The sequence below is a fragment of the Phyllopteryx taeniolatus genome, chromosome 11 (genome assembly GCF_024500385.1).
Source record: "Phyllopteryx taeniolatus isolate TA_2022b chromosome 11, UOR_Ptae_1.2, whole genome shotgun sequence".
In the NCBI taxonomy this organism is placed as follows: domain Eukaryota; kingdom Metazoa; phylum Chordata; class Actinopteri; order Syngnathiformes; family Syngnathidae; genus Phyllopteryx; species Phyllopteryx taeniolatus.
The window spans coordinates 15,086,413-15,111,767 of NC_084512.1; the positions used below are offsets into that span (position 1 = coordinate 15,086,413).

At 43.1% G+C, this 25,355-nt stretch overlaps 3 protein-coding genes and 1 long non-coding RNA gene across 29 annotated transcripts in view; 2 read left to right on the forward strand and 2 right to left on the reverse strand.

Annotated features, from left to right (window-relative positions):
- Positions 1 to 1,093: 1,093 nt before the first annotated feature.
- bag2 (BCL2 associated athanogene 2) lies at positions 1,094 to 4,774 on the reverse strand. Its single transcript, XM_061789454.1, has 3 exons — positions 4,523 to 4,774; positions 4,253 to 4,362; positions 1,094 to 1,778 (listed from the first exon to the last, which is right to left on the reverse strand). The coding sequence occupies exons 1-3, from the start codon at positions 4,642 to 4,644 to the stop codon at positions 1,384 to 1,386; spliced, it is 627 nt and encodes a 208-aa protein (XP_061645438.1). The 5' UTR covers positions 4,645 to 4,774; the 3' UTR covers positions 1,094 to 1,383.
- Positions 4,775 to 4,914: 140 nt separating this feature from the next.
- Positions 4,915 to 15,046, forward strand: LOC133485557 (uncharacterized). The gene is made up of 5 exons (XR_009790719.1): positions 4,915 to 5,110; positions 5,537 to 5,643; positions 9,737 to 9,826; positions 14,637 to 14,814; positions 14,907 to 15,046. It is a non-coding gene; the product is annotated as an uncharacterized LOC133485557 (long non-coding RNA).
- znf451 (zinc finger protein 451) lies at positions 7,210 to 16,366 on the reverse strand. 3 transcript variants are annotated; one of them, XM_061789451.1, is made up of 13 exons: positions 16,208 to 16,366; positions 15,372 to 15,432; positions 15,069 to 15,143; positions 14,865 to 14,978; positions 12,590 to 12,701; positions 12,186 to 12,333; positions 11,973 to 12,099; positions 11,737 to 11,896; positions 11,430 to 11,577; positions 9,669 to 11,113; positions 8,185 to 8,277; positions 7,711 to 7,773; positions 7,210 to 7,626 (listed from the first exon to the last, which is right to left on the reverse strand). In XM_061789451.1, exons 2-13 carry the CDS (start codon positions 15,426 to 15,428, stop codon positions 7,586 to 7,588), a joined length of 2,583 nt encoding a protein of 860 aa, XP_061645435.1. In that variant the 5' UTR covers positions 15,429 to 15,432; positions 16,208 to 16,366; the 3' UTR covers positions 7,210 to 7,585. The 3 variants fall into 3 exon arrangements, with proteins under 3 accessions (XP_061645435.1, XP_061645433.1, XP_061645434.1); XM_061789449.1 differs by having other exon boundaries at positions 8,185 to 8,280; positions 16,208 to 16,365; XM_061789450.1 differs by lacking the exon at positions 16,208 to 16,366 and adding an exon at positions 15,753 to 16,137 and having other exon boundaries at positions 8,185 to 8,280.
- The window catches only part of dst (dystonin), a 138,307-nt gene continuing 128,012 nt past the window's right edge, over positions 15,061 to 25,355 (forward strand). For 6 of the 24 annotated variants that reach the window (XM_061789416.1, XM_061789432.1, XM_061789434.1 and 3 more), the window contains exons 1-3: positions 19,871 to 20,077; positions 20,292 to 20,323; positions 21,901 to 22,089. In XM_061789416.1, the coding sequence (XP_061645400.1) occupies positions 19,894 to 20,077; positions 20,292 to 20,323; positions 21,901 to 22,089 (405 nt within the window). In that variant the 5' untranslated portion in view covers positions 19,871 to 19,893. Of the gene's footprint in view, positions 15,194 to 19,868; positions 20,078 to 20,291; positions 20,324 to 21,900; positions 22,090 to 25,355 lie in introns of those variants that run through there. The other 18 variants (XM_061789417.1, XM_061789421.1, XM_061789424.1 and 15 more) reach the window with 7 other exon arrangements.

Consider the following 25,355-nt stretch of genomic DNA (forward strand, 5'->3'; position numbering starts at 1 on the left):
TCTGGTGGTGGGGAGAAAGATTAAGAAGACAAAGGCAGAGCAGAGAACCATGTGGTGGAACCTGAGAAAAGAAGAGTGTTGTGCGGCTTTTCGGGAAGAGATGAGACAGGCTCTCGGTGGACAGGAGGAGCTTCCAGAAGACTGGAACACTATTGCCAAGGTCATCAGAGAGACAGGCAGGAGAGTACTTGGTGTATCTTTTGGAAGGAAAGGGGAGAAGGAGACTTGGTGGTGGAATCCCACAGTACAGGAAATAATACAAGGAAAGAGGTTGGCTAAGAAGTGGGAGACTGAGAGGACCGAGGAGAGGCGAAAGGAATACATTGAGATGCGACGTAGGGCAAAGGTAGAGGTGGCAAAGGCCAAACAGGAGGCATATGATGACATCTATGACAGGTTGGACACGAGTGAGGCTACAGGGAGAAGAAATAGCAAGTGTGGAAGCCTTTAAATACTTGGGGTCAACAGTCCAGAGCATTGCTGAGTGTGGTAAGGAAGTGAAGAAACTGGTCCAAGCAGGTTGGAACGGGTGGATCAAGGTGTCAGGTGTGTTATGTGACAGAAGAGTCTCTGCGAGGATGAAGGGCAAAGTTTATAAGACAGCGTGAGGCCAGCCATGATGTACGGATTAGAGACAGTGGCACTGAAGAGACAACAGGAAGCAGAGCTGGAGGTGGCGGAAATGAAGATGTTGAGGTTTGCTCTCGGAGTGACCAGGTTGGATAAAGTTAGATGTTTTGGAGACAAAGTTAGAGAGAGCAGACTTCGATGATTTGGACACGTCCAGAGGAGAGAGAGTGAGTATATTGGTAAAAGCGTGATGAAGATGGAGCTGCCAGGCAAGAAAGCTAGAGGAAGACCAAAGAGAAGGTTGATGGATGTCGTGAGGGAAGACATGAGGGCAGTTGGTGTTCGAGAGGAGGATGCAAGAGATGTAAAAGTATGGCACGCTGTGGCGAGCCCTAACGGGACAAGCCAAAAGGAAAAGAAGAGTTAAAAACAATATATATATATATATATATATATATTGTAATAAAAGCATTTTTGCAATTTCATCTGCTCAAGATGACATCTGTTAAAATGACAGGCTGCCTTCAACTTGTTAAACATTGATTTTATTCACTTGCACACAAAAAACAGAATTATTGCAAACGAGCTCCAATCCTCAGCTTAATGTGACTTGTATTGTCTTCATACATTGAAGTAGTTCAGTCAAACCAAGATTTTAAATTGTGTCATAAATAGCTTATGCAGGTATGGTCACTTTTACATGCTATAGTTTTGGCCCCAATGTACACAACAAATGTATGAATCCCATATAGATTCATCGAGTACTAGTTTGTTTAAGACAGTGGAGGACATTGTAGGTTTTGGCGACAACTCCTATTCACTGCCGTTGGTTTTTGGCTCTTCTAATTTCTGGTGATCCATGATCTTTATATTCTTCTCAGCATTTCCAACATTCCTCAGGAGCATCTCCAGCCTTCTCTTGATCTTCTTCTGGTCCTCCAGAGCACAGCTGATCACGATGGCCTGAAACTTCTGGTCGATGGCCACGGGCGGCGCCTCCGTCACGCAGGCCGAGTGCAAGGCGAGGAGCCGCTGCCTCGATTCGGTCATGTCGACCAGCAGCTTCTGCACGATTTCGTCAATAATAGACGTGGCCTTGCGCAGGGCCTCCTCCTGCTGGCTGCTCCTGATGGTACCCACGTTGATCTCCACCGACAATGTGCGGCCCATTAGTCGGTCAGCAGTCAAAGTTAACTCTTCTTTCTCTCCTTACAAAAGAACAATATAAAATTGACAGTAAGGGGTGGAATCATTGTCTTAGTCCCTGTAATTATTCTATCATAACCAGAGCTGGCCCACACCTCCATGGGGCCCTATTTCTGCCAATAATGATGATTGATCATTCATACACCGACTACAAACTCAGTGCTGCAACTGTGCAGCTCGGGCAGTGTTGTTTACAGTGTCCAATTGTCATTCTCACATGTTTACCCAGATATGGATTTTAATCTCGAATGCTAGCACATTCAGCGACAAGAGCAGGCCGAGGTTGATTTACAAAACATTCCAAATGATAAAGCGCTAGTGGTGGGATACTGAATATCATCAAGGGCAGTGGTTCTCGAAGTTCGAGTTGCACGTGGCCTCCCTCTAATGGTATGCGGAAATACAATCAAACATTAGAATGAAACTCATAGATTGCATAGAGCCTGTTAAAACTTTGTTTAAAAATCCAGTATAGTGCATTTTCACTTTGCATGTTCAGTACATTTTTTACATTTTTTTTACATTTTTCAAGTGCAGTTGTACTTTACCTTTTAGGTACAATTAAATCTTTAAGAACGGTTTAAAAATATATATATACAACTTTTGCAATGCATTTTAATTGAATCATTAAGTAGTCTTATTTTCTTATATTTAAGCGCAGCGTTGCACACTGCATAATGTCCCAGTGGCTTACAATAATGAATATACTCTTTAGGAATAAAACCTCTCCGGCGTTTTGAATGAGACATTTAGGCCTACTATATTACTGTATTTTAATGCTGGTCATTATGGTGGTACTTGGAGAGTTAAGTATATGTTGAGGTGGTACTTAAGTAAAAAGTTTGAGAACCTCTGATCTAGGTCTATTAAAAGTAACAAAAAATAAACCAGAATGCATTTACTGTAAAAGTGTCATCGGTTTGATTAATTTTCATTAAAAAATCAATCTGCAAAAATAATGTGTAGCACAAGAACAATAACGTACAACAATTGAAACTATTGTTTCTCGTTGCATACCCTTACTGTGCGATTGCTGAAAGAGTCCAAATACTGTACATATCGGTTACAAAATATTTGACATTTTCTGCAAAAGGTTGAAAGATCAGATGGACAGAAATGCATGGAATTTCATAATAATCTTACAAAATAGTTTTACATTGTTTATTAACCTTTTGTTAATATTTAAACACCTAATATGCTGCAATCGATAAGCACGAGACATTCTGCTTCCCGTAAACCCATAAAAGTTCTACTGTCGTACGTATGTGCTAGTTATAAATGGTAATCCAGCGATTACCGTTTATAACTAGCAAATACGTATAACTAGCAAATACGTATCATCTCACCCACAGTCAGCTAGGGATAGGCTCCAACTATAGCAGCTATGAGAGACCACAGGAAATTTGATGTTAGAGATTCCACATCATTGTGACTAAAACTTGCCAAATTGTGAGCCAACAATTATTTAATAATAATTTATGAAGGCATTGTGAGCTATTTATGAACTTTTTATTAGTGTGCCCTCATGGTGGCAAGTGGCACACAGATATGCAAAGATCTTATGATACCATGGCATTGCCGAATGATCTTAGTACTTCCACACCAACATGGGTATTTTGTTTTATTATCATTGATTGTTGCTGCATGGAAACTCCATTTCAAAAACTGACTTGACTTCGTAAAACTAATATGGACTAACACGATTGCTTAAAAGTGCAATATTTCGTCCAATAAACGTACAATCCGATTGCCCTTTCCTGGTCTCATCGAATTGGGATGTTTGCAAGGTAACATTGGACTGCTATCTTACACTTATACTTTAGTCCTTAATCCGTTCTCATTGTCATTACAGATGGATTTCGTAGCAAATGTGATTAGGCAAATTCAAGTGTTCCTGCAAGTTGCAAGTTCCATGTGGGTGGAACTTGGAAAGCACAAAACAGCACTATTGTCTTCTGATATTTTTCCCCCCTTAATAACACCCACACTGAGCTCCAGAATAACCTCATTTATATTTGCATAGAGGCGGCACGGTGGCCGACTGGTTAGAGCGTCAGCCTCACAGTTCTGAGGACCCGGGTTCAATCCCTGGCCCCGCCTGTGTGGAGTTTGCATGTTCTCCCCGTGCCTGCGTGGGTTTTCTCCGGGCACTCCGGTTTCCTCCCACATCCCAAAAACATGCATTAATTGGGGACTCTAAATTGCCCGTAGGCATGACTGTGAGTGCGAATGGTTGTTTGTTTCTATGTGCCCTGCGATTGGCTGGCAACCAGTTCAGGGTGTACCCCGCCTCCTGCCCGATGACAGCTGGGATAGGCTCCAGCACGCCCGCGACCCTAGTGAGGAGAAGCAGCTCAGAAAATGGTTGGATGGATGGATATTTGCATACAATGTGACAATACAAACTCAACTCACATCTGTGAAGGAAAGAAATAAAACACAAGTGTCCAAAAAGTGGAAGCCAGAGTGAGCTCACCGGCACTAATGTTGTGCATTTCTTGACTGTTCTGTAAGGACTGAATCATTTCCAGAATGCACTCCCTTTCCTGCTCCATGGCCGAGGCTGTTTCGCGTAGAGCCTCCACCCTGTCACACACACACACACACACACACACACACACGCCCGCACACACACTCGCCCGCACGTACACGCTTTAACAACCTAACAATAATTTACATTCAGACAAACGTTTTTGTTTTTTTTGCTGCAAAATGTGTCCAGGCGTGCACACGGTACCGTCCCTACCTCACGTCCAGCTGATCCAAATTCGATAAAAGTTGTCCGGCGCGGTCCGCCATGGACATAGTTCTGTTGAACTTGCCGCATGATACTTCGTTGAATTTAGCTTGTATTTTAGCTTGAGCCATGACGGCGGGTGGCCGAATGCGTAAAATCTTTTTTCCAAGTAGTAGTGTGTTCTGCTAGGGAGGACAGACTACGGTGCCTTCGGATCCGCACGCTGTTTTGTTCAGATGACTGCCCGGGGGAACATCGCCTAATATGGGTATGGACTTCCTATGGTCGACCGAAGTTTCCCGAAGAGTCCCGAATAGACGATGAACAAACCGGGTTCCGGGGAACCACAGGAGTCGCAGAAAACATTTCAGTCTTATTGTAGTATTGTTTTTAGTATTTTAGCTACTACTACTTCTAATGATAACTAATTGTAATGTAATAGATCAGTGACGTTAGGTAGAAGCTCTGGCCTGCATTTACACCCTAAATTCCAGTATCTGTTCCGTGAACTTGTATTGTATTGAGTCGAAACTTCCGTATTCGGCAAAACAGGTCAATGCACTTCCTTCCGATGCTGATGACTGGCGGAGCCCTATGGTAGGAGACCGAGACAAAGTAACTGTGGAAATATTAAATGTCTTCGCTGTCTTTTCTTTTATAGAAGATGTATTCAAGCTGTTAAATGTTTCCACTGTCCTTTGTTCTAAACATGATGTATTCAAGAGCTACCAAAGAGGACAATATCTGATGTTTAGGCGTCGTTCATGTTTACATTTACCATATCACATTTGTATAAATAAATGATATACATGTATTTAACTTTTGTCTGAAGACACCAGTCTATATATATAATTAAGTTCGGGTTCAAACCATCATGTCAAGCCCATACTTATGCTAGTTGTGGCAGCATACACAGGTAGTCCGCTAACCTGTTTTCAAGGTTTGGTGCTAAAAGCAGATTGTCTTCATTTTGTCGCATTTAACAGCCATTGTTGAAATTCTTTTCTTTTTCCTGGATAACAGAACACATGAAAACCTGGCAGTACAAAATCTACATTAGTAACCATCATAAGAGCTGCCGTGCAAGATCACTGATGGTGAAGTGGTCCATTCGCCCACCTTCGGTGCAGGTAGCGTGGATTCAGTTCCCACTCGGTGATGGTGTGAATGTGAGTGGTTGTCCCTGTCGTAATGTGCCTTGCGACTGACTGGCGATCAGTTCGGGGCGTAGTCCGCCTTTCGCCCGAAGTCAGCTGGGTTAAGTTTTAGCACCCCGCGGCCCTGAACAGGATAAGCGGTATTGGGAAAGGATGGATGAAAATTAAACCAAAAATATTTCACTAAATATTATTTTTCAGGTAACGTTAAACATCTCCATCATAGACAGTAGGCTACATTATCGATTCTCAAACTGTGGTACGAGTACCATTACTGGCACACTGGTTCTCTCTAGTAGTACATGAAAGAATCACTACCTAAGTACAGCTCAGTTGGATTTAACCTACAAGTTCATCCATCCATTTTCCGTACCGCTTATCCTCACAAGTGTCACGGGTGCGCTGGCGCCTATTTCAGCTGACTCTGGACGAGGTGGGGTACACCCTGAAGTGGTCGCCAGCCAATCGCAGGGCACACATACATTTGAATTATTTTTATTTTTTTAAACTGCCTGTTTTTAAACATTTACTTAGTATTTTATGTGCAATACATTATAATTTAATCATTAAGTACTGTTTTGGATTTTCCTATATTTTGTTGTAATTACATACAAGTGGCTCACAATAATTATTTTTTTTTTTTTTAGGAATAATAAAACCTGCCTCATTTTTCATGAACACTTATGCCTACTACACTAGTGTATTTAAACAGTCATTAAGGTGGTACTTGGAGTGCTAATTAATTTTTAAATGGTACTTGGTGTTAACAAGTTTGAGAAACACTGGGCAATGTAAAGCATTATTTTGGTCAATAACTGTATAAACCTATGTAAGATTAACTTGACATCACCTGACACTTTAATTGAAGAAACTTTGAATTCTTCTTTTAGGAAACTCACAAGTACATTTTCTCAAAGTAACTAAGAACATATCGTGCTGACTGCAACTTGACTGGCAGAATAAAAATTAAACAGGTACAAGTACAAGTAAATCCTGGCAGTCTATCCAGAGACTTCCAATTTGGATTCTGTAATCCTGATCTTGTGTTATCCAAATCAGATTGAGCCTGTCTGAAAGTTCTTTGAAAAACTAAGACAAAAGCTATTTGACTTATTTGATCTGGGACACCAAAAGAAGGGATAATGAAGTCCAGATCATTCTTACCCATATTACTTCTTTTGAAATAATAGTCCCAAATCCCCGACCAGCCATTATTATCTCTGCACCGTGTATGTGTGGCTCTCAGTGTGGCATAGTTGAAGCAGTGTGGCATTACAGAGGCGGCTGGTGGGGGTGAAATGACCTTCATGTATGTATGGGGTGCATTAAAAACAATGTCAGATAGTCGATGAGTGTGCAATGTATAAAAATTGGATGACAGGCATGTCAGAGGAGCCCAGCAGCTGGCATCTGGAATATTGACATCTGCTCTAATTGCTGAAGCTTCTAAAAAATAATGTAAAGCAGCTATAACTACACAGGACTTTCACTTTAACATGTTGGTGTATCATGCATGATTACCACCAGATATCCAATGGATCTCATTACTTTCTTTTATTTTCATTTAATGAAGGTGTTTAACAGTTCCATTCACAATTAAACAAGACTCCATTGTTACTACTGCTTCTCCAGAATCACTCCTTGGGGTGCACTTTTCCTTGAGTGTGCGTGAAACAGATTGGCTTTCGTGTGTTGAAATAAAAACAGGTGTGGAACAGTGTGTGGCTATGTGGGAACTCTTGCAGTGTCAATGTTGCCATCAAAAACCACGTGTTGACCCCTTTATAGCACAAACAACCCTTTAAATATATTCCAACCAGAAGTGACACCAGTGATGTATTGTTTCCAGGGTTGAAATAACAAATAAAGTGCAAAACCTTTTGTTATTCATGAACAATGTGCAAAAAGCTTCTTCTCAGAAGTCCAAAAGGCTTCTTTGAAGAGCCTCTTCGAACTCTGTAAAAGGAAGCATTAGTAGTCAAGTTAATAACAAACATCTAACATACTGCATAGATCTCCTCCCTGGCCTCAATCACATACCTGCTGACTCTCTGTCTTCTGCATTCAAAGCCATTGCTTTTTTTACATCTTCATCAGTTTCATCTGTAGTGGAAGACAATAGAATACAGTAAACGTCTCTATGCATTTTCTAAGGTCAACAATCAGGCAAAAAAATAAACATTTTCCTTTCCTTGCGATCAAAAGTCAGCAAAGGCCCGATTCTCAGAAGTCTCTTAAGATTTTCCTGAGCAAAAAAACCTGTGGTGTGTGTGTGTTTGGGTTGGTGTTGGGGTGTTCAGTGATTTTCCCTCCCTGGAAATCAGTTGGGGCCAATAAACAAATATTATGTGTCAAAATTTTTGTGTGTGGTCAATAATGATTTCGGCCATTAAGAACAAACTTGCCATTACTTTTCTCATCCCAATTTAAACATTGGTGAATATGTTAAAAATCGTAATGCGTGTACCCCGCTTTAGGGAAAGCCATATTGGAATGCAATATAACTGTGTTTACCTGGTGACCCAGAGCAATGTTGAGTTTGTTGCTCCCTTTGATTGACATCTGTCTCAGCCAGCTCCACTTTAAACACAACACTTTGCAGTGTGCCTGCTGGGGGAAAAAAAGTTGAATTTTCACTTACTTTACATTAACTGAGTGCAAGGCATAGATACAATTGATTAATTGTTCATGAAGAATAATAATGTTAGTTGATGAATCGAGTCTTGAAGCAAGGCAGTGCACAACTTGACTGCAACCAGCAGAGGCACTATTGATTCAGTTTCCGGTCTAAAAAACAATATGATGCAATCTTTGTGAAGTTCAACTACCGCACTATGGCACAACTCACCAATTAAAGACCATGACTGAAGAAACCTTGGTGGAATGATAAGAGCCGATCTGACTTTCATCAGTCATATCAGATCACTAAAACAGCATTCTAACAGCTGAAGAACATATCCAGAGTAAAAGGTTGCATATTCCGAGCAGACCAGGAGAATCTAATCCAGGCTTTTATAGATGTGACTATTGTAACGAGCTTCTGACTAGACTCGCCCAAAAGAGCAATAAACAGCTCCAGCTCGGGTTCTGATCAGAACATATTACACTAATTCTAAAGAGTCTACACTGGTCCCCAGTCAGCTTTTGAACAGACTTTAAAGTTCTGCTACTGGTCTATAAATCACTAAATGGTTTAGGTCCTGAATACATGAAATAAATGCTAATAGAATATAAACCCAGTAGGGCTCTGAGATCTACAGACTCAGGTCAAATAGTGGAGCACAGAGTCCAAAGCAAACATGGTGAAGCAACATTTAGCTTTTGTGCAGGCAAATTTAATAAGTTTCCAACAGAAGTCATCCCAAAGCGTCAATATTTTTAAATCCAGGTTAAAAATGATTATTTCCCCCCCCTCATGATTAGGATTGAGCATTTTCATTTTTTTAATTATTCTTTCTTGCACTATACATTTTTAGTAATTTTAGTCTGTTTTAAAATGCTTTTAAGCTGTCTTTTACATTTCTGCACTTTTGTTTTTCATAACTCTTTTTGCTCTGTTTTAATTATGTAAAGCACATTGAGTTCGCTTGTGTCTGAAATGTGCGATATAAATTTGCCTTGCCTTATTCTGCCCCATACAACAGTAGGAAAGGAGGAGGAGGGTTCAGATCATTCAGAGATGTTGTCCCATTCCATTAAAGATAACATCTAGCTCAATTTAACTGAGCGATTTCTTGTAAGCACAGTAAAACTCACATTTACGGTGCAGCATTTGCAAATTCACATATGCAGATTTTCTTTTGAAACCTATGCTCCATTATTACCTGAAAGTTTACATCACTGTTTTTTCAGCACAGGCCATGGGTGGCATCAATTATGCGAGGATGTTGGTAATTCACAACAGGGCTCAGTCCTAATCCCTCGCAAAAAGCCTGGGTTCACTGTTGTGAAAAGTTAAATGAATAAAGAAAAAGGTGAAAGAAGTAAAAGTGATATACCATTTAGCTGTGCTTTGACCTCCACATCATTCAGTGTTTGAGGTTGTTTTGTTACTTCTTTCCCACAGGTCCTGGAGCTCACGCATGGCTCTAATGCACAGTGCTGAGAATGATGGTGATTATGGAACTTCGGAACATCCCCAAAGCGTACCTTGCAGGTTTGGCATTGTACTTCAAAGTTCTCATCCAGGTTGAAGGCAGCATGTGTGGTGTGGACATGAGTCTTGATCTGAGCGTAGGAGGGCACGCTTATTGCGCAAGGAGCACACACATACTGACAGAGACCTTCAGAGGCCAGTGCCTTCATGCACCGCGTGTAGGCGGCTTTAATTTCGTCTCTGTTCTTCTCTGAGCTCATGCAGGGACATGACTCCGTAGGTGAGATGCTCTCAGTGGGCTGAATAAGATCGTTGTTGTCTATACAGTAGTAGTCTTTACTGTGCAGGCTTTCGTAGTGCTGCAGGAACTCTCCTTCAGAGTCAAACTGCATGCTGTCGCAAAGGCCGCAGAAGTAGGCACTCTTCATTTGCCCGTCATGCTCGTTGGCGCAATGCCGCCGCACGGTGGACTCCTTGAAGAACTTCTGCGGACAGTGGCCGCAGACGAACCTCTGAAAGCTGTGGCTGCTAAGGTTGCCGCAGTGCTTGCGGACGGCGGTCTCAGAGTCGAACACATCTTCACACATCCTGCACATCCAAGTCGGCGACGCTCTAGAAGAGGATGCCGCCTCCTCTGTGATGGGCTTAATTGTGGACTTAGAGAAGGAGAACAGGTCCGTTTTAATGTCGTTACTCGTCGATGGCTTGACATCCTCAGACACTTTCTGTTCAGTGAAGAAGGTGTGCCCGGTGTGTGCTTCCGACACGTGTGACATGATATCTTCCAAGCGAGGCATTTCCACTTTGCACTTATGGCAGTAGAAAAAGAAGTTAGAGAGATGTGCGCCCCCGTGAAAGCGGCTCATGTGCAAGCGTGTGATGGAAGATTCTCCCATGTGTTTGCCGCAAACGCCGCATTGGTAGAAGATTTGGTTCACAGCTAAGAGGTGACTACTGGCCAAGGTTTCCTCCGAGAACCTCAGACCACATTCGCAGAACCATGCAGTTGTACAGCTACTTAATTTTTGTCGTTTGACTGATATCTTTTCATACTCTCTCTTGGTCGTAATTCTTCTATGAATTGGTGTTCCGGTGTTTTTCTCCTCATGATTAGCCCTATAGCCGTGTTTTTTTTCATTAAACCTTCCGTACTGAAGTAGAGCTCGCTCCATCGTCCTGTTGACCTCCACTTCATGTTTGGTGGCTTCTCTGTGACGTTCCACTTCCGCTTGGCTCAAGAAGATTAAACAGCAGAGGGAGCATTGGCCTCGCACTTGTAGCTGTTTCACTACTTGCACCACTGTATCTTCAGCATTGGCCACTGCACAGCCATGTCTGCAGTTCACACTGGCGAAAGAAATACAGTATAGCAAAATAAGATACGGGAAAACACACAGCAACTTGAAAAGTGGAAAAGAAAATCAAGATTCATACTCATATCAATTTCACACCAGTGGAGATATAAAGCTATTGTTGATCTTGAAATGAAAATTTACAAATTAATCATGTTTTATTGCTATTATTATTATTACTAGTAGTATCATCATCATTATTCAGTCAGATCTTTTCTTAAAAAACATGTTCACATGTCAAGCATTTTCATAATCAAGAGTATTAACAACTTTTAATAAAACAAACATATATGGCAGAAATTGGAACATACTTAAAGTGAGCTTGAGCTGCCTGATGCGAAGTCAGCACTTTTTGACAAATAGAGCATCGGACTGTGAACGGGGTGTCCTTGCACAAGGCGATGAGGTGATTCTTAACGTGCTGTGGAACTGGAACTGGCGCTGCTTCTTTTTTTGTATCTTTACGAAACAGAAGTTAAAAAAAAATAAAGTTCTCCCTGGCAAGACACCTCATCTACAACCTGATTGACAAAATATATTCAGCTACTTTGAGGACAGAAGATGCTTGATCATATTAGTGCAGAGGTTCAGGTGAAGACTTGTATGAAGAAGTCTCACCACTCATTGTGAGGGACTCAGTTAAGTGTTTTTTTGCCACCATGTGCTGTCGACACTCGTCCCTCAGGTTGAAGAGGAGGTAGCAGGCAGGACAGGCGAAGCACACAATGCGCTGGTAGCTCTGAGACATGCAGTGACCCTCGGGATGAGATGAGGACACCTAAGAAATGAATACATTGGTTTCATTAATAGGGTTCAACATAGGAGGCTTTCATGAGTTGCTGAAGTGGAGAAACCTTAGATTTAAGATGTGTCCGCCACTCTTCTTTGGTCTGAAAATGACGACAACAGGCCACACATGCAAATAACATAGTGGAACTTCCTTTAAGACTGATGGTTGGATCACAAGGTGAGTGGTCAAACCTACAAAAAAGACACAACATTGAGACCAAAATACCTAAATTTGTACATAAATGCAGACCAGAAAAAAAAAACAGCACTAGAACAACCTTTTTAGATGACCATCAAGGAGAGACACATTGTCGTAAACACGACCGCAGTTAATTACTGGACATGTATGTTTAGTCGAAGGGTTCATGGGGAAAACAGGCCTGCGTCGTCTTATAGAACCAGAACTGATCGCTCCAGGCCGGAGACCTAAAAAAAAAAAATGGAGGAGTGCAGGTATCTTTTATATATATATATATATATATAAATACAATTAAATAAAAAAAACTGTATAAAATCAGTACAGTACAGCATAAAATCGTCATAAAGTAAATTAACTGCAAACTATGGCCACAAAAATCTCAGCAAATTGTGCAACTTTACTTTTGAGTTTGCTCGTAACTTTACAGTGTGCAATATAGTACAGAAAGATTCATTTCTTTTTTTATTCAGATGAAAAACATACCGGGCATCTTAAGCCACATATCCACACAGCGCTTTGCCTCTCGATTCACTCCATTTGTTGAACTAAACGCAATCTCCTGCTGTCCATGAACTCTCTGTTGAATTTGTTTCTCCTGAATAAAACAGTAATAATAGAACATGTGGAGACATATTCAAACACAAGGGAAGACAGGAAGATATATGTGGAAACCAAAATATTAAATTATCCTGATTATGAACATAATGGTGTTTTTGCCTGTAGAGGAAACCCTGAGACTGTGATTAAGGGCAATAGAAACAAACTTGACTTGACTATAACGTCCACATGGTGGCACTGTTTCTCAATGAATTGTTTCCGTTTGTGCAGTATTGTGAAATCTATCCAACCATCCATTTTCTTCCGCTTATCCGAGGTCAGGTCGCAGGGGCAGTTGCTTTAGCAGGGAAGCCTAGACTTCCCTCTCCCCAGATACTTGATTCGGCTCTTCCGAGCTCTAACCCTAACCCTGACCCCGAGGTGTTCCCAGGCCAGCCAGGAGACATAGTCTCTCCAGCGTGTGCTGGGTTGTCCCCGGGGCCTCCTCTCGATGGAACGTGCCCGGAACGCCTAACTGGGGAGGCGTCCAGGAGGCACCCTAATCAGATGCCCGAGCTACCACATCTGGCTCCTCTCAATGCGGAGGAGCAGCAGCTCTACTCTGAGCTCTTCCCAGATGACCAAGCTTCTCACCCTCTCTCTCAGGGAGAGCCCGGACACCCTGCGGAGGAAACTAATTTCGGCCGCTAGTATCAGGGATCTTGTTCTTTCGGTCACAACCCACAGCTCGTGACCATAGGTGAGAGTACAAAAGTAGCCGATAAATTGAGAGCTTCGCCTTTCGGCTTAGCTCCTTCTTGACCAAAACGGAACGATACAAAGTCTGCATCACTGCAGACGCTGCACCGATCCGCCTGTCAATCTCCCGTTCCATTCTACCCTTACTTGTGAACAAGACCCCAAGATACTTGCACTCCTCCATTTGGGACAGGATCTCATCCTCGCCCGGGAAAGGGCACACCACCCTTTCCTGACTGAGGACCACAGTCTCAGATTTGGAGGTGCTGATTTTCATCCCAACCGCTTCACACTCGGCTGCGAACCGCTCCAGCGACAGTTGGGCGATCACGGCTTCAAGAAGCTAACAGAACCACATCATCTGCAAAAAGCAGAGATGCGATACTGAAGCCACCAAACCGGACCCCCTCTACGCCTCAGCTGCGCCTAGAAATTCTGTCGAAAAACGTTATGAACAGAATCGGTGACAAAGGGCAACCTTGGCTGTGCACCAACAGGTTCAGGGGTTGCCGCCACGACAGGCACCGACCACCTTACGCCCACAGCTCCGGTCAGCCGCCTCAATCTCCTGACAGTGGATTCTGCTAGACGTTCCCAGCAGACCCCTCAATACGTTTGGGGCTGCCAGGTCGGACCAGCATCTTACCCCACCATCGGAGCCAACACACCACCAGGTGATGATCAGTTGACAGCTCCGCGCCTCTCTTCATCCGAGTGACCAAGGCATGCGGCTGCAAGTCCGATGACATGACTACAAAGTCGATCATCGAAGTCCGGCCTAGGGTGTCCTGGTGCCAAGTGCACATATGGACCCCCTTGTGCTTGAACATTTTGTTCGTTATGGACAATCCGTGAAGGGAAGTCCAATAACAGAACACTGCTTGGGTTCTGATCGGGGGGACCGTTACTCCCAATCACGCCCTTCCAGGTCTCACTGTTATTGCTCACGTGAGCATTGAAGTCCCCCAGCAGAACGATGGTAAACGGACTGCACTTATACAGCACTTTTGTCTACACCATCATAGTACCCAAAGCGCTTTACAAAGCCTCACATTCACCTACTCGCACACACATTCATACACCAATGGGCGGCTGCTACCAAGCAAGGCGCTGGCAGGGCCACTTGGAGCAAATTAGGGTTCAGTGTCTTGCCCAAAGACACTTTGACATGTGGACGGACAGTCGTAGCCGGGATTCGAACCAGTGACCGACCTGCTCTACCTACTGTTCCCAGCGGGGCGCTCTCCATCGCCCTCTCCAAGGACTCCAAAAGGGGTGGGTACTCTGAACTGCTGTTTGGTGCATAGGCACAAACAACAGTCAGGACCCATCCCCCCACCCAAAGGCAGAGAGAGACTACCCTCTCGTCCACCGGGGTGAACCCCAATGTACAGGTGCAGAGCCGGGAGGCAGTAAGTATACCCACCCCACGGCCGATCAAATTGAATCAACGTTTTCCTACCTTGAAGGCTCTACATTTGTCTGCTCTTTCCTGCTTCTCCAGAGCCACCTGCTGCGCCAGTCTATCCAGAGTAGATGCAACATGCGCCTTTTGACGGTCAATTTTATCTTCGATCTTCAGGAGAGTACAGGCCACGGCAAGAAATCAATGAAATTCTACTTCTTTACCACCTAATTCTGATGTGTATTTGGTTTGGCCCCTCACCGAGAACGAACAGCCCTCTTCGTCGCTATCGCTCAGCAGATCAACACACTCCAGCATTGGTCTGAGTTGGCCCTCCTGTGGAAAGTACCCGACAACATCTCATCGTCAGATTATCACCTTCTGAAGTACTGAATGAATGCAAAAATATATACATTGTCCACCTTCTAAAGTACTGAATGAATGCAAAAATATATAGTCAATTTTAACATGCTGTGTGGCTGAGCGCAACAGTCGATGACTATACAAATAGTCATATTTTATACTTTGATATGGTTTTAACTGGTAAGATAATGTTTGACTTACAGATACAAACTCCACTTCATCCAACCCATCCTCTTCTGCTTGATTTGGAGAAGACATGTAGCTAGAAAAAAAACAACACGTAAGAACTAGCAGTTTTAGTCCTGTGACATATCAAAGACTTGAATTCAAATCTAGCATGATTGATCCATTGTGTGCGCTGAAATGAGCACACTAATCTCCAATTGTTTTTTCTAGCTAATTAAACTGAACATAAGTATTCATTATTATTGTTTGGTCACAACGCGAGCATGGGATTTAGCAACATTATACGTTAGCTACAGCTGTCGTTTTAGCCTATCTTAAAAATCCATTTAGTACAGATCCTGTTTAAGATTTCAATGCAGAAGCTTCTGAAAAGGGGCAAACATAGACATGGAATACTTTTGATGACGGGCGCCCGAGAATGCAGTGGACAAGTGGCGTAAATTCAACAGTGTTAACACCCTCTCTGGCGTTTGCTAACGGTATGCGACTTCAAGGATCCTGCAGTTCGAAGTCCTTTGTTGTTGCAGTCACACTAAAAATACTCTAAAGGCAGCAACAAGTTCATACGTAAATCAACAATGCTAAGTAGATGGTCGAAGAAGACGAAAAAGCGCCATGAAGTGCAAATCTAAATTCCGATATTTATGTCGCCCAAGCACTGCGTTGACGTAATTCGCATTTATCTTTCTTGACGTCACTGTGAAGCTTTATAACTAGCACAGGGAACTGTCTTCTTATCGAAGCAAGCCAAATGTTGGAATCGATCGAAAGGTGCACCGAGGAGCTCAGGTTTACGATTGAAACCCACATGACGTAAACAAACTACAAACAAGATTAATCATCACCATTACCTTTTAGTTTGTACTCCGATTTTTTATGTATTTCTTTTACTTATTTGATCCCCACTGTATGGTCTCGTTGGCTAGCAGGACACCATTGCCAAACTCTGCGAGAAACGTCATAGTGACCGTTTAAGCAGCAGCACTCATTTTCTCTCGCGGCTTGTCCCACGAGGGCGGTGCTTGTAGCTGTTTAAGAATCTAACATAAAACAGAACAGTGCTCTTTGGCGTTAATGTGAGACTTATCATGTATATATTTAATTCAAATATATTAGTTTATTGGGATAATTTGTGTATACAGTGGATGGATGAATGGATATGAGAAGACCTTGCATTAGCTGTGTCACTCGCAGAGCGCGCCCGTGTGGGGGATATGAATCAATGCAAGTACGTACACATTTTTAGTCAGTGTTTTGTATGCTGATAGTTTCCGCCAGTTGAAAGAAAAGTAAAAGGAAAAAAAGTGACATAAAAAAAGTTCCGTCGTAATTAGGAGATATTAAGTCTTCACTAGATCATATCTAAGAATAATGAGATACTATCTCATAATTATGATTTAGGACCGCAGTAGTCAACCACCAATGACGACGTGTGGGTTATAGATTGATATTGTTGCAAAGTGAGCTTTATTAAGGTATGGTGTACTTGTATATGAGAAATTGCGGGGCTTCCATTGTTTTGTATCATCCATCCATTTTCTGAGCCGCTTCTCCTCACTAGGGTCGCGGGCGTGCTGGAGCCTATCCCAGCTGTCATCGGGCAGGAGGCGGGGTACACCCTGAACTGGTTGCCAGCCAATCGCAGGGCACATACAAACAAACACCCATTCGCACTCACAGTCACACCTACGGGCAATTTAGAGTCTCCAATTAATGCATGTTTTTGGGATGTGGGAGGAAACCGGAGTGCCCGGAGAAAATCCACGCAGGCACGGGGAGAACATGCAAACTCTACACAGGTGGGACCGGGGATGGAACCCGGGTCCTCAGAACTGTGAGGCTGACGCTCTAACCAGTCGGCCACCGTGCCGCTTGTTTTGTATCATGTACTATTGAAAACTATAAACTTCGGAGCCTGCCCAACAAAGCACCTGCTAAGCCCCCACGTCCATTAGAGACTCACAGGAGCAATTAAAGCTGGAGTGCGTAACTTTTTTTATTTATTATTATTTAATTTTCTCCCATGCCACTACTAGAGGAGATGATACAATGTCGATTAAGCCTATCAGCTCATCTAACATCTTGCTGTATTTTTCAGTATTTAATCCATCCATCCATTATCTGAGGAGTGGCTTCAGAACAACTCTGTGACTGTTTTTGAATGGCCCAGACAGAGCCCTGACTTGAACCCAATTAAGCATCTCTGGAACCTGATAATGGCTGCCCACCAACTTTCACCATCCAACCTGACAGAACTGGAGAGGATCTGCAAGGAGGAATGGCAGATGATACCCAAATCCAGGTGTGATCATTCCCAAAAAGACTCATGGCTGTATGAGCTCAAAAGGTGCTTCTACTAAATACTCAGCAAAGGGTCTGAATACTTATGGCTGTGTGATATTTCAGTTTCTCTTTTTTAATAAATTGCAAAAATTCCAACAATTCCGTTTTTTCCCCCTGTCAATATGGGGTGCTGTGTGTACATTAATGTGGAAAAAATGAACTTAAATGATTTTAGCAAATGGCTGCAATATAAAAAAGAGTGAAAATTTAAGGGGGTCTGAATACTTTCCGCACCCACTGTATATGATATATGATCTAGCAATTCAACACAAAAGTTATTATAGATGGATAATTATCACAAAACTTACATTTGATGTGATTTGATTGTGCATTTGTACCTTGTGGTAGCTGTTGACTGATACAGTATTTAGAGTAATACATTAGAAATTATATGGTATGTCCAATTGTGAGAAATTGGTAAAAGACTTGGCTTGCACTGAACGTTTGCCATACAAATTTACATCCAACCTTTAAATTGACGTTAATGCGTTTGCATAATTACATCTTGTGCACCAAAACAGTCATCAAGTTTTGAAAAAAAATGCCCATATTAAATTGGCATCAATGTGTTGTATCGTCAATAAAATATTTCTTTTGTATCATCAATAAAAACATTGACAATATTCCCAACTTGCATATGAAGATGCAGTGTACATTTATAAAATCAAGTTTGTAGGGGCTTTGTTGCAATACTTCCAATGTCCGACCCCCACAATATTTGACTTTGATTGCATGAACCAAGGGCAGCACGGTGGTTAGCACGTCTGCCTAACCACTCTGTGTTTGAACCTTGCATGTTCTTTCCGTGCTTGCATGTTTTTGTTTTTGTTTTTTTTATGGGTGCTCTGGCTTCTTCCCACATTCCAAAACATGTATGTTAGATTCATTGGAGACCAATTGTCCATAAGTGTTAATGTTAGTTGTTTCAATGGTTGGTCATAAGTGCCCTGCCGTTGACTGCCGACCAGTGCAGGTTGTACCTCGCCTGTCCAACGTCAGATTGGATCGGCACGGATTTATGCTGTAAGCAAGGGTGGGCAACCGACAGACCATGGGCCACATATGGCCAACGGTACCAGTCAGGTCTATAAATATGTTTTTGGCTCTAAACACCACCACAATGGATTTGAAATGAAACGAATAAGTGGTGCTTTAACTGCAGACTTTCAGCTTTAATTTGAGGGTAAATCGGTTGAACGGAGTAGGAAGTCCAACAGCTTATACATGCATGCTTGTTCCAGACTCCAGGCTGTAATTGACTGCGAATGAGTTACAACCAAGTATATTAAAAACTGAAAGTTGGATTTATGCTTGTTCATTTGTACCATTACTTTTGGTCCCTTAAAAAGTGGGAGGCATGAATACAAACTGTTGTAATTCCTACACCATTCACCTGATTTGGATGTAAATACCCTCAAATCAAAGCTGAAAGTCTACATTTAAAGCACATCTTGTCTAAATTCAAATCCATCGCGGTGGTGTTTAGAGCCAAAACGATGAGAATTGTGTCCATGTTCCAATATTTATGGACCACGTATGAGCATTTGATGTACATGCTATTTTAAATACATAAAACCTCTAAGGGACTGTATAAACCGTACCATGTTTAACCTACAAATGCTCTTAATAATCATTTGTTCCCCCACCCCTATAGCTCCAAAATTACATAATCCTTGTTGCATCAGTCTGGCATGTGATGGGAGTGTTTTTGCTTGATCCTGAAAGTGTGTGCAATAATACCTCCATCCTGATCCAAACCAGCAATTTAAAAACATAGAAAAGGATCCTCCTGTATAGTGCAAAAGACTTGGTGGGGGGAAAAACACGTCAACCTATGATTATATAAACCACTCTGCCTTTCTAGAGAGTTCCCAAAACTTGATCCTTTTTGGGAATCTCTGCAGATTACTGCAAGGGCTTGGATGAATATATGCTGACTCTCTCCCTGCAGCCTGTGAGAAATAAATAAATAAGTGAGACTTGCTGCTGACTCACTCACAACATAACGGTCTCACTAGCCACGGCTGTGGATCTTATTTGTGCTCCAAGAGTGGCCCATGCGGGGCAATGATTGGCGAGGCCCAGTGCGTCTCCTCTCTTCTGGGCTTGGGGGAGGTCAAGGAGGCGGAGGAGGAAGAGGAGGAGGAGGAGGAGGTGTGAGTCTAGCGGCTTTCGGCAGCCTCATCTCAGCTTGATGATGATCGCTGCCGTGTTTCTGGTCCTCCTCAGGCCGCTCAGTCTTCAGTGCGCGCTGCTGTTGTTGTTGCTTTTGCTCGGGACGGTTGCCACTATCTTGTTTTTTTGCAGCTGGCAACGCAACGTCGCTCGGGGGAAGCAGCCCATCAAATCAGTGCTGTCAGGGCGCTCCAAGAGCCGCGGTGAGTGCCGGAGAATTGTTCATGTCCTCATGTTGTCATGGCTGCTCCATACAATAATAAGAAGCTATTTGGAGATACGAGCAACCACTGAGGCGTTCATGTGCGCAAATAAGATGTCAGGCATGCAGGTCCTTTCATATGAGACGTTTAATCTACGTTTGTACGATGCATGTTGAATTTAATGAAAGGCTAACTTGTCTTATCTATTCCGTAGTGGGCCTCCGAACGCATCATTTTCGATCAGAGGTAGGATGAACTTTTGTCATTATAAGTTTGATACGTCATCGTGATTGTCATCAACAGCATCATCGATTAGTATAATTATGAGAAATTGTTACTTAACGCAGACTGTTATTTTTTAAATTATTCCTAAAAAATATGAAACTCATTATGGCTAAAACATTAATTTTACTTTATTGAAAGACCGCATTGCTATTTATGGACAAGCAAGTGCGCAATGCGCATGTGTCATCAATAATGTGGGTGATTTGGCAGTTTCGTTTCAAACAGGTTTAACACTCGTATACAACTGTTTCCTCAACGATATACAGAGTAGATAATATGATATTTGGTCTAATTGAGAAGCACTACGGACATATATTTTTTTATAATTACTGTACGCTTTTCTTTTTCGTTATGATGAGTCAAGTACACTCGATTTTACTACTTCCGGTTAAGGGACTTTGTTTTTCAAAATAAAACGAGGAACCAACTCAAAATTGGTGAAACCTTTGTCAAATATATGTAGTTAAGGATAGGTTGTGTGTGTGTGTGTGTGTCTGTCTATATATATCCTTCCATCCATTTTCTGAGCTGCTTCTCACTAGGGTCGCGGGCGTGCAGCAGCCTATCCCAGCTTTCATCGGGCAGGAGGTGGGGTACAATGGAAGATGAATGAATGAATATATATGAGAGAGTGAGAGAGTTAGAGACCAGTTCAGGGTGTAGTCCGCCTTTCACCCGAAGTTAGCTGGGATAGGCTCCAGCGTCCCGCGACCCTAACCAGGATAAACGGTGTTGAAAATGGATGGATGGATGAATATATAGAAGAGAGAGAGAGAGAGAGAGAGAGAGAGCAGTTCAGGATGTAGTCCGCCTTTCGCCCGAAGTCAGCTGGGATAGGCTACAGCGCCTTGCGACCCTAAACAGGATAAGCGGTGTTGAAAATGGATGAGTACGTGTGTGTGTGGGGGTGTGTGTGTGTGTGTGTGTATCAATCACCTGGAGCTTATCCCAGCTATTTAGTTGTGGCAGAATAAAATAAAGGTGCACATTAGTCAAACCTCACATACATTTGTAAGAGAACACTGAATTGGAAATATGTAATATTTGAAGATTTGGTGAATTATTATAATTATTATTATTATTAGTAGTAGTCGTAGTAATAGTAGTAGTATTTTACATTCATTTTAGTTTCATGATTTCAATTACCAATACGAAACTTAAAATAATAAATGATGACAGGAAAAAAATATTTCCTAATAGTATATTAGGCGTAGTAGTAGTAATATTTAACATTTATTTTAGTGTTATGATTTGAAGTACCAATATGAAACTGAAAATAATAACAGATGATGAGATGAAAAAATCATTATTAAAACATCTCCATTTGACATTCATTAATTTCAGGAAAGACAAAACTCTGCAATATACTGTGGTTGAGGGATTCCCAATCTGAGTGTGTGTATCTTTCAAACTAATGTAACTGTCTTTGTTTGGCCTTTATTTTACGACCACTTCTTCACCTACAGTACATGTCAACCAAATGCAACATTGCTAAAGTAACCCAAGCGTTATTGTAATTGTCTTCTTATTTTTCCCAGGGCTTCAGACACAGTCCACGTCACTCCAGGAGAAGCTCACATGCTCGGGTGACGGAGGAAAAGTCCAATTTAATCGAGGTCCCTGGCAATGAGCCGGATTCCTCATCGATTCTCAGGAAGCGCAAAGTGAAGAAGCGAGTCCTGCCAGAGTTTTATCAGTCTGTGCAAGTCACCCCGACACGCAAAACTGTAGGTACTCGCTTTAGCTGAATACTCAATGCTAATACAATGGATATAAAAGTCTACACACCTCTTTCACAAGTGAGACCATGATAAATCATTTGAGATTTCAAGTATGTTTTTGCAAAATGTAGCCAGGGTTGGATTTTTTTCTTTGCAAGAAAAGGTATTCTAAATGATTTGGTATTCTTCTGTACCCTCCCTTTGAACAATGAGCTCCCTCTAATGCTGTGGAAGCGCTCTGCGGACCATGGCTTGTGCCATAAGGTGTGACCAAAAATGGCAGAAAAAGCCTACTAGAAGAGCTAAACTTCATTTGGGGTTAATCAGGTGCACTTTAATTGTTGACAACTGTTTGCTGACTCTCATTTAACATGAGTTTGAATGTGACTGGTTAATTCTTAGCACTGCCACCTCTCTTATTCTAAGAGGGTGTGGATGCTTAAGCGACCACATTATCTAAGTTGTTTATTTTGACTTACCCTCTCCAAAAAAAAAGAAAAATCCAGTTGACTTGTCCACGTTATAAATGATACAGTGAAATGTTGAAAATGTTTTTTTTTTTTTAATGATTTATCTGGGTCTCTCATTTGAACAGAAGTTCGGAGACTTTCAATGCACTGTACATATAAACTGGTCACAGCAGTGTTTAAATCCAAAGTATACAGTTTAACAGGGTTTCTTTATTGGTTTGGTGTATGAAAATAGGGTGTCATTTACTGTAGGTAACTGATGCTAAGGCAATACATATGAAAAGTGCACTTTCATATTTGGTGTGTTGTATCCAATCCATCCAAACATCCATTTTCTACCGCTTATCCGGCTCGGGTCGCGGGGGCAGTAGCTTTAGTAAGGACACCCAGACTTCCCTCTCCCCAGCCACTTCATCCAGCTCTTCCGGGGGGATCCCGAGGCGTTCCCAGGCCAGCCGAAGGACGTAGCAATACTGAGGCCACCAAACCGGACCCCCTCCACGCCTCGGCTGCGCCTTGAAATTCTGTCCATAAAAGTTATGAATAGAATCGGTGACAAAGGGCAGCCTTGGCGGAGTCCAACCCTCACCGGGAACGAGTCCGACTTACTGCCGGATATGCGGACCAAACTCTGACTCCGGTCGTACAGGGACCGAACAGCCCGTATCAGGGGGTTCGGTACCCCATACTCCCCAAGCACCCTCCACAGGACTCCCCGAGGGACACGGTCGAACGCCTTCTCCAAGTCCACAAAACACGTTGGACAAACTCCCATGCACCCTCGAGGACCCTGCCGAGGGTATAGAGCTGGTCCACTGTTCCACGGCCAGGACAAAAACCGCACTGCTCCTCCTGAATCTGAGATTCGACTTCCCGACGGACCCTCTCCTGAATAGACCTTACCTTACGCTGCTGACCTCGACTCGGGACGTTGTGAGTCGGTAGGGAGAATACTTCGAAGACCTCCACAATTCCAGCGACACGCCTTCCCTTGAGGAAGCAGAGTGTGGGCTCTCCTATCTCTGGGTTTGAGGTCACCGACGTAGTTAAAAAGCTCCTCGGTGGCAAGGCCCCTGGGGTGGATAAGATTCGCCCGGAGTTCCTAAAGGCTCTGGATGTTGTGGGGCTGTCCTTGTTGACACGCCTCTGCAAGATGGCAAGATGGCGCCTACCAGTGTGGTCGCCTCGGTAACGCGCTCTCTAGTATTGTCTTTGTTTTTGTGTTTTTCGTCCGTCTTTGGAGACCTTACACGACTCACTTACACAAGGGGAGACCTGCTAACCATCAAGGAGTCTACTCCGGACTTTCTGTCACCAACTTTCGAATATCCGCTCAGTTTTTTCCCCGAGTTACTCACCGGAGTGGCGTCCGCGGTTTTCGGCGCATGGAGACGGAAGCGGCGCCACAGAGGGAAGCGAGCCGGCATTCAGGTGAAACTCCGCAAGAGAGGACACAGATTGGCGTTCCCGTCGATCCACCTCGCGAATGTACGCTCCCTACCCAACAAAATGGACGAGCTTCATCTTCTGTTAAAGACCAGTAAAGACTTCGGACGTTCCGCGGCCATGTGCTTCACGGAGACCTGGCTCTGCGACGCTGTACCTGATGGCGCCGTTATGCTTCCCGGTTTCCACATTCATCGAGCGGACCGCGACATGGAAACATCGGGGAAAACAAAGGGCGGTGGGATATGCCTCTATATCAACGAAAAATGGTGTACGGACGTCACGGTGCTCAGCACACACTGCAGCCCGCATTTGGAGTCGCTATTCTTAAACTGTAAACCATTCTACTCGCCACGTGAGTTCGCATCATTCATTCTGACTGCAGCCTACATCCCGCCTCAAGCTAACACGAACGCCGCATTGCTAACGCTCGCCGATCAAGTCAACGAAATTGAAAAAAAACACCCCTGACTCACCCCTCATTATTCTCGGGGACTTTAACAAAGCTAAACTCAACCACGAACTCCCTAAATACAAGCAGCATATCGACTGTCCTACCAGGGAAAATAATACTTTAGACCACTGCTACACTACGGTAAAAAACGCATACCGTGCTATACCTCGTGCAGCCTTGGGCTCGTCTGATCACTGCTTAATTCACTTAATACCGACGTACAGGCAAGAACTTAAATGTGCGAAGCCTACAGTGAAAACAGTCAAAAAGTGGACAAATGAAGCCAAGATGGAACTTCAAAGCTGTTTAGACTGCACAGACTGGAGTGTCTTTGAAAATTCAGCTGGCAGCCTGGATGAATATACGGACACTGTCACATCCTATATCAGTTTCTGTGAAGAGGTCTGTGTACCAACAAAATCATTTCGCACATTCAACAACAATAAGCCGTGGTTCACTGCTAAACTTAAGCAGCTTCGCCAAGCTAAGGAGGATGCATATCAGAGCGGGGACAGGGCCCTGTATAATCGAGCTAGAAACCAGCTGACCAAAGAAATTAACATTGCAAAGAGGATCTATACAGCAAAGTTGGAAAAACAGTTTAGCGCAAACGACTCTAAATCAGTCTGGCATGCATTCCAATCGCTGACTAATTACAAGCGACGATCCCCCCAAGCTGAGAACAATGGCACACTAGCCAACGACTTGAATACCTTCTACTGCAGATTTGAAAAGGACAGTTTCACACCACACACCAACCCGGCCGCACCCGCGACCACAATCACACCTCTGACCTCTGCGTTAACCATCCATGAACAGGATGTGAGACACATCTTCAAACAACAAAAGATTAACAAAGCGGCAGGCCCGGACCACGTGTCCCCATCCTGCCTCAAAGTCTG